This window comes from Balaenoptera ricei, chromosome 11 (assembly GCF_028023285.1).
Source record: "Balaenoptera ricei isolate mBalRic1 chromosome 11, mBalRic1.hap2, whole genome shotgun sequence".
Taxonomy (NCBI): Eukaryota; Metazoa; Chordata; class Mammalia; order Artiodactyla; family Balaenopteridae; genus Balaenoptera; species Balaenoptera ricei.
In genome coordinates, this window is record NC_082649.1 from 51802403 (window position 1) to 51819710 (window position 17308).

The 17308-nt window shown below is 37.3% G+C and overlaps 1 protein-coding gene across 8 annotated transcripts in view; it reads left to right on the forward strand.

Annotated features, from left to right (window-relative positions):
• The window catches only part of RBMS3 (RNA binding motif single stranded interacting protein 3), a 718377-nt gene that overhangs the window by 652192 nt on the left and 48877 nt on the right, over positions 1-17308 (forward strand). For 7 of the 8 annotated variants that reach the window (XM_059939057.1, XM_059939054.1, XM_059939061.1 and 4 more), the window contains one exon: positions 5458-5505. The exons of the other annotated variant lie outside the window; for it this stretch is intronic. In XM_059939057.1, coding sequence (XP_059795040.1) covers positions 5458-5505 — 48 coding nt within the window. The remainder of the gene's footprint in view (positions 1-5457; positions 5506-17308) is intronic. 8 annotated transcript variants of the gene reach the window in all.

Consider the following 17308-nt stretch of genomic DNA (forward strand, 5'->3'; position numbering starts at 1 on the left):
TTCTATAGCTTTTAGCAATGTGTGAAGATTACCTGTAGTCACTTTTCTCATTTATTAATAAAGCAGATCCCAGGACAATATTAGAAGGCTTGAAGTTTCTCATGTCCCACTACTGATTTCCCTTTATATCTGCTTTCCCCTACTTAAATGATCACAAATTATGAATAAATGAAGTAATGCACTTTTACTGTATTGAATGACAATTTGTAATCCAATAAAGGAGGGAGTTCTAAGGCAAAGCATAAAAAGAAACACTTTATAAATTCTACTCATTTGAATCAAAAGCAAAGCCAGCTGACTTACTGAAATTCAAATTTGGAGGAAACTAGGAAAAATATGACCTAAGTTAATTGAGAATATGACTGAATCCTTTAAGAAATTGAAAAATAAGCTCAATTATATAGAACAGTGTCAATAAGAAATACTTATTGATTCAATAATGTCTATTATGACTAGTGTTTGAGCATTTTCAAAAAGGATACATTTATACAAGACCACAAATTTTGCTCAGCTGGTAATAGCCAAATTATTCAATAATGATATATCCCCTTTTCTTTCTCAGAAAGCAAAAGTTTTAAGCATGTGGCTTATATTTAACATCAAATTTCTTCTAGCTTTTTAAAAAATTATTTTCCTCCTTCACATTTGTACTAATGCTTAAAAACATTATAAGCTTTATGTAAATTGATGTTTTGCAAAGGTTTAAAGTTTCATAAGTTTCTGAAAAGGCAGAGAGAAAACAGTATTAATTTGTAGATTTATTCAACAAAATATCACTGACAATGTTGAGTGTCCAGCAGGAAGTTATACTTTTTTCTTAAACTGTCACTCTTACACTTTGATATAATATCATAGATTCATTTTATCTGAATTTTTGATTGGCATTTGGAGTGGCTCTTATTGATTCTTTTGATTCTTTTAATCAGATTTCACCACCTTATTAGATCTTTTCAACACACTTTATCCATTGCTGGGAAGGTGGCCTGGTATCATGGAAAGAACAGTGGGTGTTGAATTTGAGTTTAAAGCCTGGTTCTGCCCCCTTATTAGCTGTGCATGTTTAAGCAGGTTACTTGACCTCTCTGAACTTTTATTTCCTCTTTTGCAAAGTGGGAAAAGTAATGTTTATATCCCAGGGGTGTTGTGAGTGTTAATGGCATGAGATATGGAAACCTTCCAGTTTTTCAAGATAAGCTACTTGGATTTTAATGGGAAATCTCCCTATGTTTGAATATTGGACCCAATTTTCCTAAGAGCTGTCAGTTTGTGACTCCTGCCCAAGGTTTTCCTGGTCCTCCTCTGATCTCTCTGGCCATTGCTTCTTTTCTTTCTTAGGCTGCTAAATAAGTTTTTAAACTTACTTCTCATTCATACATGATTTCCTTAACAAGCTCCTCCACTTCGATGGTTTTGAACTCTGCCTTCTATGCCGAAGACTCTTATATCTGAGTCCTCAGGGCTAACCTTGTCTTAGAATTTTAGACCATTTTAGAATTTTAGTCATTTGTCCAACCACTTGCTAAATATTTCCACGTTGACTCTCCCTCTGACATCTCGAAGTCAACACGACCCAAACTAATCTCATGAGCTTCCCAAGCTTTCTCCCCACTGACCCTTCCTCTTATAGGGTCCTGCTCCTGTTCCCTCTCAAGCTGACCCCATGACCACTCACCCGGGGAGTCCAACACTACACTTAGGACCCAGTGTAGACCCTTTCCTTCTCAATTCCCACCTCATACAGTTACTATTCAAGTCCCATAGACATCTGTCAAATACATCCCTTCCTTCATATTCTAGAGTCTCTTCCCTGGGCCTCGTTTGATTAACTGTAATAGTCCCCTAACTGTTCTTCCTGTTTCCCACCTCAATTTACTCCAGTCTGTTCCCCGCCATATTGCCACAGCCAGTCAGTCTAAAACTCTCAGACCATGTCTCTCTCCTACTATAATTTTCCAGAGGCTTTCAGACATCTGAGCTCACTGAAATTCTGCAAAACAAGGTGTGAACAAGTCAAGATTAAGACAGGAACCTCAAGTCCAGAAATAGTTTCCAAGGGCAGAGCAGAGAGATCCAGGGAATAACCAAAGTAAGCAGGGTTCAGGGCTAATGGGTCCTGGAGCTAGATTAGAATTTTCCATCTTCAGAAGGGGTGCCTTAGGTCATACGCTATGTCCCGCTTTCTTTTCTAAGATCCCTGAGTAAAGGAAGTGTACTGAGCCAAAGCCTCTTTTTCATCTTCATAAAATTAGATGTATTTGGTCCCCCATGACCCCACATTTTGAAAGGGATGCCTTGTAGGTTAATTAACCATTCTTTGCCACCTCAAATGTTTATCGTTCAATTCTTTACCTATTTTTAAGCTGGACAGAATCTGCAGGGCTTAAAAGAAATGAATTTTATGCAAGCAGTATAACGGTTTTATTCCAGGGCTCTGCTGACCTTGAAGAAGTTTCTAGCTTTTCTGCTTTTGTTTATTTTTTGTCACAGGATTCCCTCAAGGACCAAAGCCCTATTATCCATAATTTCTTATCAGTCTATTGTAAGCTTTAGCAGAAACCACTGGGGATTTTACTGTGTTATGAGAACCTCCAAATTGCATGACAATCTGGTTTTACAAGTTTCTTATCTCCTTTTCATTTGTTCAGTTGGTGGTCACCAGTGGCTTACAATGTCACCAGATTCTGTTGAAAGAAATAAAAAGTTTTTGTTCTGCAGGCTCCTTATCTGCAGTTCTGTTTGTGTCTCCAGACCACTGGTGATTTGTGACATCATTGGATTCTGGTGGTGTAACCATAGCCGCTCACAGAGATAATCTTGTAATTGTTCTTGACTTGTTCAACATAGTTCTCTCACAGTTTTCAGTAGCACCATCCCTCCTGTATTGCTTTGAAACTCTGATGGTATCAGGTGAAAATCCTGAATTATTCATTTTGCTTAGAGATTGTCTATTTTCAGCTATTATCCAGGAATATAAGTATTAAGACAGAGTGATAAAAACCAATACACGATGTTAAATGGACTCATGATTAGGAAACAGTATCATAAATTCATAAGTGGTCATGAGTACATCTCCTGAAATGTTTTTTCAGGAAAAAGTATCAATCAATTAAAAATGGTTAAATACAAGAAACAAAATATAAATGAAAGGGAATAGTTTTTTTAAATTTATTTAGTCTTGTTGTAAGATAAGTGAATTTTTGAAGTTAGTCTTACAATATAAACAATAAACAAGTAGGCATTAAGTGAAAGTCTAGTATTATGAAAGTTTATTTGCAAAGAGTAAGCTCTTGCTGTTTAAAAAATAGATTCTGAATTCCAATAAATTAGCAAAAAATACAAAAGTCCCAATGTATAAAATGCCAAAGAACATGAACAGATAGTTGATAAAGGAGGAAATAGAAAGCCAAAAAACATATGAAAAATGATCAACTTAACAGTAAATTAATCTAATACACACACAGACACACACATATAACCCATTAAATAAAGTTATTAAAATAATACACATTGCTGATGAAGGTGTGGGGAGATATACATTCTCAAGCGTGGCTAGTGTGATGGTAGGAATCCAAATTTGTGAAAGTGTCAACTGGATAGCAGGGTGGACCTGCAAGACATTTCAAAAATAGCTCTATTCCCCGACCAAATAGTTATAGTTTTGAAGACCTATTCTCTGGAAATATTCTAGAATAACAGAAAATATATCTTAAAAATATTCAGCCCAGTATTCTTTATAATGTCTAATAAGGAAGATTAAATAAATCATAATCCATCCATAAACTAGAATGTAATGCAGCATGAAGTTATAAGTGTATAAAATAATTAGGAAGGGATTAACTATCATGTTAAATCAAAAGAGCAGGATGTAAATTTGCATGTGTGGAGTATCATATCAACTATGAAAAAATATTTATGAAATAAGGCTGTAACAAGTACAAACAAGTGTGATGGTTTCTAGATGATGGGATTAGGGATGATTTCTATTTTAATCATGGTACTTTTCTACATTCTCCAAGAATTCAACAATGAGCAAGATTTTTTATAAATTTTAAAATGTTATAAATATATTCTTGGAAAATGACTAGTGTCACGGTCTTGTTTGTTTGTAGTAATAATGTGTGCTTAGTTTTTTAAAAGATAATCAGAATTACTACCAGTATTAATGAAATATTTGGAGACCCCTTGAAAATGATTTTATATATTCTAGATTTGGGGATTATAATCAAGTCACTAGTTCACATACCTGTTGTGAAAAACAGAATAACTTATGCCTAAGGTTTACTTGCATTTGAATCTTTGATCAATGCTTGCTTGGCTGGCCTTGCATTGTTCAAAGTTCTAATCTGTCTTTTCACACACCATTCACTCATGGGAGAGTGATCAACATTGTCCTTTTGTGGCAAGGAGATAAAACGGAGAAATTTGTGATAGTCCAAATTAAGTTACCAAGTAGGTGGAAGAGTGAAGTTTGAGGTTTTAGTTTTTAAAATGGAATAATGATCATACGAATGGAATGAGGGTCATGCAAAAGCATCCTTTTAACCATGTTTGGGCAGTTTATTTGAATATGAGCAATACCCGGTCCCTTTTACACAGTTTACCCCTCCAAGGGGAGCTGGAACTAGATTAGAACTTTCCATTTTTAGAAGTCGGTCCATGTCCCACTTTCCTTTTTTAGATCCCTGGCTAAAGAAATGATATTAAGCCAAAGCCTCTTTTTCATCTTTAAAAAAGCAGTTATATTTGGTCCCACGTCACCCCAACTTTTGAAATGGATGTCATGTTGTTTAATTAACCTCGATCTACAATTTGCCACCTCCGATTTTATGACACTTTGGAAAAAGACAGCAGCCATCTGTTGAATAGATTCTGTTCTATTGATCTGTGTCCTCACGATACCAGCACACGAAGCTCCTTGGCCTCGACCACTGGGGACAGAGCCCGAGATGAGTGGTCAATAACAAAATTCTAGCTTCAAAACATGTCAGCCTCCATAGAATTTGGGAATGTGCAAATTTTTCATTTATCTCTTTTGAAATTGTAGTTATTTCTTTTGTTCTCCAGGACTGGGGTTTCATATTGCACTTTGGTCCCCTTCCTGACGGGCCACTTTGTAGAACTTTTGTGTCAGCCAAAGAGGGTACATATTGCAAGTTGATGACCCAAGGGAGGGACCAAAGTTATGAAAGATGAGGAAGATGACAATACTCTGGGACAGATGATGCTGTCCTCGCGGGTCACACGGGGCCTAACGACACATCCAGAGTGGTGGTTGTGGGGACCGTTGTGTCAACTGTCAACTCTCAAGGGGTCATAGTGCCTCCTTGAGTGCTTGAAGGCAGGAGCCTTAGGTACCATGTGACATACAGTGGGCACTTCCAAGTTTTAGAGCTAAAATTCTATTTTATTTTCTTTTGTACTTCATTGCATTCTTTCTCATGCTCTTTTCATTCAAAGATTCAGTCCCAAGACAGGATTATGATACTCCACCAGCTGTTGTGTCAGGTAGGAAAATTCTAATTCCTTTAAGACTTGATTGGATGGGAGAGAGGGAGCTTGCCTGGTTTTTCTCCAAAACTCTTTAAAGCAGTGATTCTCAAACAGTGATTCTAAGCAGGCATTTCAATATCAGTTCCGGGGTGGGGGTTTAGCATATGTGGTTCAAAAAAGGATATTTAATATTCCAATCCAGTTTTGTGTATGGAAAATAAATGTGTTGCTTTTGAAATAAAAAGTAAAAGCTCAAAGACTTTTGGTCTATGAAGGATACACAGAAAATTGAGTCTATGTTCTGTGTATCAGTAATTCTTAGTGTTGGAAGCGTTCATTAGACTTTCTGGGAAATTGGAGAAGGATACTTGTGTTTATCGAAAGAGGGCACAGATGAATAAAAGTAGTTTGAGAAGCACTGCTTTAGAGACCGGAATTCCTCTGAAATCAGAAAATCATCCCATTTTGCTTGCTCTGCACCCACCATAGTGTCTGACACATAGTAGGTACTCGATATAATTGTTGAATGAATCAAAACTTCAAATTTGTTCCAAAAATGGTGTTTTGAATATTGAAAGAAAATCTGCCAATGTTCCATTTGTACAACAAAGTGGCAGAGGTTGGTTTGAGAATTCGTTAGTGTCTCGAGCATTTTAATTAGCAATATTGAAGTAGTTTCATAAAATCCAGTGGTGCAGTTTGTCACAGAGTATACATATGTGAAGACATGAGTTTTAATTTTGAACAGCACGGATCTTCTTGTGCTTTCGTCTTGATTTTGCATTTTGGTTTCTTGCAAAGAGGAAAATGGGCACAAGTTTTCATTTTTGTTGATTTTAACTAAATAAAATACTGGCAGCATGAAGGGCTTTGAACTCTTTAATCCTTTGATGTGTCAGATGATGAGGACATAAAATCTAAACCAAGAAAGGGCACTGGAGAGAGAGCAAGAGACAAAGGCCAGAAACAGAAACAGAATGGGAGAGCCCAGAGAGCAGCAGAGTCTGGCAACTGAATGATGGTTTTCAAGCAGAGAACATCGTGTTGTTGGGCCACCTGGTTTGCTTGACCCAGCATCTTCAGGGTAATCCTTTTCTCATGTCTTGTGGACTTGTCTAATTATGCTCACGGCTGAATACTCCTCTTAGAAGTTCAGTTGAGAAGCAGTGAGTTAGCTTTCAGCTGTGAAGTTACTTTGGTCCTCCTGGAAATCTCTATAAGTTGTCATTAATGAAAATACCACTTATCTTTCCCCAAAGTGTATTACCTGTCATATCTTCATGTGCCTGTTTTATTTAGGATATGGGACTCCTGGGAAGATGCTTTCTCTAACGTATGTAGCCTTTACTTTGTTTACCATGTGGCATCTTTGTTTAACAAGAGGCATCTATTCTTAATAATTTGCCAATATTGATAATAATGAAAGACACAAAATGGAACTTTCCTTCAACTAGGTTTTCTGATTTCACTTTCAAGAACACAATGGAAAAAGCAATGAAAACATTAAAAGCACTTACTAGATGTGTGTCATGGGTCAGGCTCTACACAAATCAATGGTGGCAGAACATCTGGTGGCAAATCTGGACTCAGAGTTCCCACCTAATTCCATAGTCAGGCGCCACTGAGAGTCCTTGAGCAGAGAAATGACTTGATCAAAGCAGTGCTTTGAGAAACTTAATCTAGCAGTTTGGTGTGTGCTTGAGGAATAAGACACAGTAATTACGTAGAACATTTAGAAAGCTCAAATATGATATCACTAAACTAAAATAAGTGCTAAGACCCCAGTGGAATACAAAGGGACTAAAATAGAAGTGACAGGAAAAATAACACTTTGGGAGATTTTACAGTTGTTTTCCCCTTACAAGATTGAGTTGGTGGTTTAACATCTTATAAATTTGCACAGACTTCTTTGGCCTCTTTAGTCCATCTCTAAATGAAAATAGACTTGCCTTCCTAAAATGTTTGTGACTTATCTGGTGGGCACAACTTGAATAACATTTGAAAAAATAACATATCCTTTGCCAAACCCTTGATCAGATCAGGAAAGTGAAACAGGCATAAAGTATTGTGATATCCTCTTCTCATGTCTCCCAATATGCCAGTGTTGGACAACTCCAATAGTAATCGATTCTTGGCCATTGTAGGAGCCAACTAAACTGCCATGAGGTATCGGAGTTTGAGATATCTCCGTGGTAATCTACAGAAACAAAACCCAACCTAATTCTGTTCGATCAATATATCAAACATTTTTTGACCACCCTCTGAGTGCTGGGCACAACACTGAAGTACTAGAGATACAAAGATGAATAGAAAATGGACCATTGGTTAAAAAATATATATGATGGTCTAAATTAATGTTGTTGTTCTTGATGATGATGATGTTGAAATGTATAAAGTATGGAGGAACTAAAATTTAGAATCTACGATGAAGATTGGGAACCCTCAGGAATAAAGTGAATTCTGAGCTTGATGTGGAAGGATGAATATGAGTTTACCAGTTGGACAAGAGTGGGAAATGTACATGAGGTGAATGGGACAGGAAATGAAATTCTATGGGGTGATTAGATGACAGCAAGTTATTTGGTATTCTTGGGGCAAAACATCACGATGGCAGACACTGAAGGTGATCTCAGGGTAGTCAGGGTAAATCTGATTTTAGGCAAGAACTCTTTCCTCTTTGAGCCACATGCCACCTTGTTCTTTTAGTTATTCAAATAGTATTTATTGGGAGCACACTTTGTGACAATCACTGTGTCGGGTGCCAGGGATACAACTTCCTTCTAAGAACCTAGGGTCCAATTAGGAAGTTAGGCACAAACAAGTGATTACAAGTTTGTAAAATCTTCAATAAGATGCCTGAGTTCAGAATCTACTGTGTCACTCGCTAGTTGTGGAACCTTGGGAAAATTATGTAACTTCTCTGTAGCTTGGATTATTTATCTGAGGAAATATTAATTACCTCGTAAGGTTGTTGCGAGCATAGATGAGTTAAGATATGTAGCCTGCTTAGCACAGGTTCTGGCATCAAATAAGTGCTCAAATGTTATTAGCAACAGCTATGCTAATCATCCTTGTTACAAGGTGCTATTGGGGACACAAAGAGAAAACTGACCCACGGTAGGAGTCAGAGAAAGGGGAAGAAACCTCTGAATGGAGACATAAGGACACGTGGGAATTAGCAAAGTGAAAAGTAAGTTGGAGGGGGGAGTTTCAGACTAACAGGGCAGCATGTACAAAGCTGATGGTTAGCAGGATATGTCAAATTCGGGGAACTACAGATGATTCAATAGGACAGGGATGCATAAAGAGAGATGAGAGTAGAGAAAACGATCCTGGACAAATAAGGTGGAGCAATGTCACCAGCTATGGTAGCTGGGACTCCATCCTGCTGGCAATAGATGTAAACTAAAAAGTTTAAGTTGGAGAGTGACATGATCACTCTGGATATAGGTGGAGAATGCACTGGAGAGAGACAGAACTGGAAAACGGGGACCAGGACTCAGGAGTTCAAGCACAAAATCAAGTTGGCATGTGCCCAAGGTGTGCAAATAAGAATGGAGAGTTGACAAATTTGACAAATTTGAAAGAGGTAGAATACACAGGACTTAGTAACTCACTGGATGTCAGAGTAGAAGGAGAGGAAAGAGTTAAAGGTAGCTCTTAAGTTCCTAGCACTCAATGGCCTGAGGTATCATTTGCTGAGCTCTGAACCAGAGGAAAGAGAATCAAATTTGGCAGGAAAGAGTTTGAGTGCAGTGTTGTACACATTGAGTTTGAGATGTCTGTGAGGCATCCAAATAGAGATAATCAATAAATATTTGGATGTCTGTTTCTGGAGCTCATAAGACAGCTCTTAGGTAGAAATGGATTTTGGAGTCATCGTCATGGAATTAACTCATGTCACCCAGAAAATGTGCTTCGACTGAAGAGAAGTAGGCTGATCCTTGAAAATAAAGAATGGGCAGAAAAAGGAACCTAAAGTAAAGATTGGAAAAGATAACTATAGACATAAAAGGAAAATCAAGAGTGTGAGGTTTCCAAAGATGCCAAAGCAAGAGAGGGTTTCAAGAGAGGCCAGTCTATTAAGATGAGTTTTGAAAAGAAGTCATTGGATTTCGTGACACAGAGGTCACTAGCCACTCTGATAGGGCAGTTTTAGGGAGAAGAGCAAGACAGTGAATGTCCTATGACAAAGTGGATGTAAAAAGTGTCAAACCTAACAAAATTGGCTTTGAAGAGGAGAGACGATAATAACAGAAAATGAATGGAGAAGGGACCTGATCGATTGACTAATTTTTTTTTTAAGATGGTAAATGTTTGGTCATGATAGGAAGAAGCCAGGAAAGAGTTCTAATGGTTAAAGATGTAATTCATACAGGGGATGACTGATAGAACAAGGTCATTGAGGAAGCCAGACATCTCCTCTAGGAATGCAGGAGGACAGGAGGAAAGGACAGTGCACCTGCATGTAAATTTGTAAGCATACGAGTAGGGAGTCAAATGTAGGGTTTCCTACATGATAAATACTTTTTTTGTTTGTTTGTTTTAATTTTTTAAATTGAAGTATAGTTGATTTACAATGTTGTGTTAATTTCTGCTGTACAGTATAGTGATTCAGTTATACATATATATATACACATGTATATTCATGTATATATACATGTATATCCTGTGATAAAACATCACAGGATATTGAATATAGTTTCCTGTGCTATACAGTAGGGCCTTGCTGTTTATCCATCCTATATATAATAGTTTGCATCTACTAATCCCAAACTCCCAGTCCATCCCTCCCCCCAACCCCCTCCCCCTTGGCAACCACCAGTCTGTTCTCTATGTCTGTGAGTCTGTTTCTGTTTCACAGATAAGTTCATTTGTGTCTCATTTTAGATTCCACATATAAGTGATATCATATGATATTTGTCTTTCTCTGTCTGACTTACTTCACTTAGCATGATCATCTCTATGATACTACTTGTTTGTGTGTGTGTGTGTGTGTGTGTGAAGTATTAAGTGCCATCTTCTGAGAGTGAGTGGGAATGGCATGGTAAGGGACTGAAGGAGAACAGAGATTTGGAAAAAGAAAGCCAACTAGCAATACACAGGAAGCTTGAGGGGCAGCCCTGGGGGGCCATTGGAAGCTACAGACTATGGATTTTTGTTATACCAGTCTGTGAGGATGTTTGATTTTTCACTGTAGTGATCAGTAGCCAAGAAGGCAGACAGGTGGATTAATCCAGGGCTAAGGTTTCACTGAGTGGAGTGAGAAAAGGGGCAATGTGTGCTGACATTGACGAGAGAGTTACTGAGTGACAAACTAGTTTCCAGCATGGATAGAAAAAGAAAAGAAGGCAGTAGAGTGTGGGAGAAAAGGAGAAAGCAAGGAAGATAAGAGACTAGAGGTCTCAACAAGGCGTACAAAATGGTCAGAAGTACAATACTTAGGTTTAAGAATGTGGATAATGAACTAATATTTCTCAGCAAAGTCAAGGTCATGGGAGCAGATGGCCAAAGTGGACTTGAGGTGAAGGTGACGGAGGTTAAGGAAGTTCATCAATATGAACATAAGAAGGTGCTATTTCAGTGGGGATATTTTTGTACATCTAGATTTTGTTTTGTTTTGTTGATTTGGTTTTTGACACTAATAAGATGTGGGCTAATCATCAGGAAGAATGTCCCCAATAGAGGGGATCACTGATAGAACATATTTCTGGAACATGTTACAAAGACACTGAAGACTTGACCTCACAGAATGTTTAAGAATCAAGTTTTTTTTTCTGGAACGTTTGGAATATACATCTAATTAAAGGCAGGAAAGTATATCAGAGTATTTTTCAGAGTGTGATTTGGGTATCACCATGATACTCGAAGTGATTTTAGGAGTATAGGAACCAAAACCTTTTATTTTGACTTCAGCAGCTGTAGAGTTACTTTAATGTGAATTTGAATTAAGTTTGTCAAATGCATGGCTGAAGATCTCTTTGCTTAGGAAAAGTCTAAGGTGAATAGTTAAACAGTGAATACATTAAAAAAAAAAAAAAAAAAAACAATAATTCAGGAAGGATAGAGCTAAGGCCAGAGTGGTGATGTCCAGAGAAAGTGATTGAGGTTTGGGAGATGGGGGTCTCTGATTTATTTCCTCTCTCCTGTCCAAGTCTCTGCTACACCTTATCCAGCTCATTTCAAGGACAGAAAACAGGAAGTCCGGAACTACCCTCCACATTTTCATGCAAAATCACGAGTCTATTCTCTTTTTAGTGTTTCTTTTCCATACAATGATAACTCTTTAGAAGATCCTCCTATTTGAAAATGAAAAGTAAAACATCATTTTTTTTTCTGTTCATAGTTGGATTTTATGAGAAACATATGAAAACTACAGATAAATGTTGTCAAATGTTTATCTCAGTTGCTTTGAACTTAATTTCCTAGATGGGCATCATGATGAAATCAAGCAAAAGACCACCATGGACAGAGAACGAACTGAAGTAGAACCAAAATTCATTCTCCTTTTCTGAAAACCTTAGAATTCAGAATTTGAATCTGTTTGGAAAAAATGAAACAAAGGACCAAAAATACATTGACAGCAACCCATAGAACTTCTGAACGTACTTTCAGCCTCTGCCATATTCCTTCTACATACTGGCTAATATAGGTTGAAAAGAGTCAATCTTATCATCAGTACAACTTTAGGACAAGAATGAAGTCTTCACCATGGTACTTGCCCTGATTCAGACAAAATTCACTGTTAAACTTATGCAGTTTTTTCCACATTGTTTTGCTAGTCAATAATACCAGTTTGCGTTGGAAAGCCTCCCTAATTTGGAAATCGGTGATGCTCTACCAAAGATTTGGTTGAAACCCATCTTTGTACTAACTCTTCTTGAGTGGGTATTACTTTATAAAACTCTTCCATAATTTGGCAGGGACGAGGGGTGATGTTTAAGCTACTTCGAAGAGCAAAACCATTTTTCAAACGGGGTGGGGGGGTGTTTAAGCTACTTCAAACCATTTTTTAAGCTCTAAACATTGGTTTTCATGGATACCATGAGCTAATTACAAATGATCTCCATCTCTTAATTAAAAATTAGGTCCATTAGTACCTCCAATTAGCTACAATTAGCCATTAAGTTGTATTTACTGTAAAAGACCTGACACAGAGTTATATGTGCTTCCACAAGCCATGCATGAAAATCAGTTTCATTTCTTTGTTCAGATTCTGTGCATCTACTTTGATTACCAAACTGCGTTTGTTTAAGTGTACTAATTAATTGATTTTTTCTTTTTAATAAGTTCAATAAGGAGACTTTGTTCTACTTATTATTCATTCATTCGACTAATATTCATTGAGCTCCTAGAGTGCTACAAGGAACCAAGGCTAGATGGTATAAAATAGAGATACATCCCTTGCCTTCAAAGAACATAGATTCTAACAGCAAAGGACAGAGTTACAAAGAACTGTCACAAAACACAGCATGTGACAGATATCCTAAGAGCAGTACACAGAGCGGGACTTTGTACAAGCATTTGACACACAGGTCTGTGCATACTGTTACTGTCATCCTGCTGGTACATTTGTATTGTTCACTACATTCCAGAAATGAAGTTTTAAAAGACTTTTCCTGTGGGACCACAATTTTTAGTGCTCTATTCAAGAAACTGTTAACTAAAGAGAACTTATGCAAATAGTCTTTTCTGATATATAAACATCACTGTTACTTAGCCCAGTTTCTTTTTTCTGGGGTGGAGCGGGAGCGGAGCATGGGATAGGAGGATACAAAATCCTATGCCTTACCTTCTAATCCAGCGAGTTTTTTTTTTTTTTTTTTTTTTTCTGTAAAGGTCCAGAAGTAAATATTTTAGGCTTTGCCAGCCATTGGCTCATGTCATAAACTACTCTTGCCTTTCAGGATGAAAGCAGCCACAGACCATGTGTAAATGGATGAGCATGGCCACATCCCAATAAAACTTTATTTATAAAACAAGGCAGCAACCAAGATTGGCCTGTGGGCTACGGTTTGCCCACCTCTGCTCTCATCAATGTATTTTCCTAAGTATTCCAAATTAAATACTATTCCTGACATTCCTTATAATAAGAGCATGAAGTTCTTTTCCTTTAAAGCTAGCAGTGGTGTGTGTGTTTTTAATTTCATGAAAGGCAGATGAAATGTCAGAAAGGCAGAGGTGGAGAGATGGAAATGAGGACTGAGAGAGACACTTCTTAGCGTTTTACTTTGCACAACATGATTGATTGTAGTTCCAAAGTATGAAAACGCTTTCAGTATATTTATATTTTTCATGTGCTCAGCCTATCTTCGTTTTCTGGGATGTATCTGTATGTGCCAGCAACAGAGGATTATCAACCAGGAAAATCAATAGATATTCTGTTAATATCCCCTTGGCAGCCTTTAGAATTCTGTACTTTTAGCAATTTAGGGAAAAGGTAAAAGATACCTCATCTCAGTAGATTTGTAGTAAAAATGTATTTTGCATCTTTGTTCCTCCACCTGGGCTGGTACTGTTGTTGCTGCTCTGGTTGGTTTGAGTCTACTGAAGTTGTCCTTGATCTGTCGGCGCTAGTGACTCTGTGTTGCCGGGTGACTGCGTCCTCTGAGCATTGTGTTCTGCTTGGCGCACACATCCAATGGAAAGGCAACATCCACAGTGTCTTCTCCGTGGTGGAATCCTTCAGTGGGTGGCAGCAATGGGCTTAGGGCAGCCACGGCCGCCACACACGTGTCCTGAGTACTTCAGTCATCTGTAAAAGGCAGTACCTACGTAAGGGTGACAGAGAAAGAGAGCATTTTCAAGACAACAGCAGATTTTAAAGGAAGCTAACTGCATGTGCAGGCATCAGCCCATCTGGCGCTAACACCACATTGTTCCCTTTTTAAATCAACTGCACAAAGTGGGCACTTGAGGTTCCTGTCGGAGAATCCAACCATGAGTTGACTATGATGCAGCCCTTGCCAAAGGCATGCTCGAGACCCCTGACACTGGAGAGAGACTACTGCCTTGCAGACACGCTAACATTTCTCTAGACTCTATGTTAAATTGGTTTATCAGATAGCAAAATACCTGAACCATATAATTGCACATCCCTGTAGAAATGCTTTCTCAGGGTGAATTTTAACATTTTAACCTCTTCTTTCTTAGACAGGTGATACATAACACACACATCTAAGCAACATCTAGCTTTTGTAAGATGCCACAGTGGATGTAATTATCCATTATTTTACCCAGCATCCTTTATAAAGAAACAAATGATGAATCGCTCCTTGAGTTCAGTGCCTCGGCAAGTATCTCTCTCCATATGAGCGGATATACTTCTTTTGAACTGGCAATGTAAAATACATAACTTAGTCTATTTCCCTTTGGCCTTGGTTGTCAGGACAGTGGGAATCAGATGTACTACATTGCAAACTTTCCTGGTATATCATGTTCTCTCTCTTGCTCTCAACTGTTTGTTGATTTGCTGGTGTTTTTCATTGTGCTTTTTAATACAGTGCTTAATTTTATAAATCCCTCACAAATTCCACTTGGAAGCACAAAAGCTCTAATTCCTATGGTAAAAAATAAAGGAAACAAATGCTAATGGGCTCAGGGAAGTTTGTGTGCTCTAAAGTCTCGGTGGAAAGATAAAATGAAAGATGATCATGATTATGCGTTGATCTGATAAAAAAAATTGCCAGCAGGCACTGTTTTTGTTCATTACACGTGCAACTCTGAATAGGAATAAGTATGGTATAATAATTGGAAATGGCTTTTAGAGTCAAGAGTATGTATGTGATTCCTGGTCCAACTAGTTAATAATTATTTAGCAATGACAGCCACTTAAATTTTCTGAAGCTAACTTTTCCTCTCTTTACATATAGATAATAGTGCATTAGCATCTCTATATGTGTATTAGTAGAAGGATTTATTGAGATGACACAGCTAAAGTACCTAGTAAGTGCCTGACTCATAATAGATATTAAATTATTATTGAGCCTTCTTTTCCTCTTCCTTTCCTCACATTCAGGGAAGTGTGTTAGGAATTTTGAAGTGTCACTAACCTTACATTTACATGATAGATGGACTGAACCAAAATAGTATTTTAAAATAGACTTTCCAAACTCAGTATCTAAAAATAGAAGAAATATTAAGGGGTTTAAATGTGTATCTTCTCTATTGGCTGAACTATTATAATATTATTAGCTGAATTAATATAATAAATAAATTATAAAGCTTTTTTAACAAGATAAAAAATAATCTTCTTAATGGAAGGTGAAAAAAGGTGACAAAAGTAAATAATCATTAGGATTCTGGGTCCTAAAACATACATATGAACAGAAGCTAGAAGAGAATGCATAAAATGATTATCATAAGTGCTTTTAATTTTTTTTCTAAACTTCTAGACATGTTGCTTTGCAGCTTGTATAATTTACTAGAATTTTAACAGCACAATCTTTGAATATACATAATTTTAGTCTTTTAATATACATAATTTTATGTATGTATACATACCTAATTTTAACAGCTCCGTCTTCAAATATACATAATTTTCTTTCATTTATTTTTTACCATAGGAATTAGAGCTTTTGTGTTTCCAAGTAGAATTTGTAAGGGGTTTATAAAATTAAGCACTGTATTAAAATGCACAATTTATATACCGGGGAAACATGAATATATTACTGTGAAGATGAGGATTATGGTGATTGTGATGATTATATTGGTGGTAGTGGTAGCAGTGGTGACCTCTAAAAATGTCCCCACTTTCATTCATTATATCTCAACCCTATGGCATTTAAGGCAGAATTACAAGAAACATATCTTTCTATAGAGGTGGCATAGAATTTTTGAGCAATTCTGTTGTCTAAAGTCACTGTTTAAATCAACTATACTTCAATAAAAAAAAAAATTAAAAAATAATAAAAACTATTATTTTGGGGGGGATATATATATATTTGTAAACATCTTTATTGGAGTATAATTGCTTTACAATGGTGTGTTAGTTTCTGCTTTGTAACAAAGTGAGTCAGTTATACATATACCTACGTCCCCATATCTCTTCCCTCCCACCCTCCCTATCCCACCCCTCTAGGTGGTCACAAAGCACCGAGCTGATCTCCCTGTGCTATGCGGCTGCTTCCCACTAGCTATCTATTTTACATTTGGTAGTGTATATATGTCCATGACATTCTCTCACCCTCTCACATCTCACCCCTCCCCCTCCCCATATCCTCAAGTCCATTCTCTAGTAGGTCTGCGTCTTTATTCCCGTCTTGCCACTAGGTTCTTCATGACCATTTTTTTTTTTTTTAGATTCCATATATATGTGTTAGCATACGGTATTTGTTTTTCTCTTTCTGACTTACTTCACTCTGTATGACAGAGTCTAGGTCCATCCACCTCACTGCAAATAACTCCATTTCGTTTCTTTTTATGGCTGAGTAATATTCCATTGTATATGTATGTGCCACATCTTCTTTATCCATTCATCTGTTGATGGACACTTAGGTTGCTTCCATGTCCTGGCTATTGTAAATAGAGCTGCAATGAACATTTTGGTACGTGACTCTTTTTGAATTATGGTTTTCTTAGGGTATATGCCCAGTAGTGGGATTGCTGGGTGGTATGGTAGTTCTAGTTTTAGTTTTTTAAGGAACCTCCATACTGTTCTCCATAGTGGCTGTATCAATTTACATTCCCACCAACAGTGCAAGAGGGTTCCCTTTTCTCCACACCCTCTCCAGCATTTACTGTTTGTAGATTTTTTGATGATGGCCATTCTGACCGGTGTGAGATGATATCTCATTGTAGTTTTGATTTGCATTTCTCT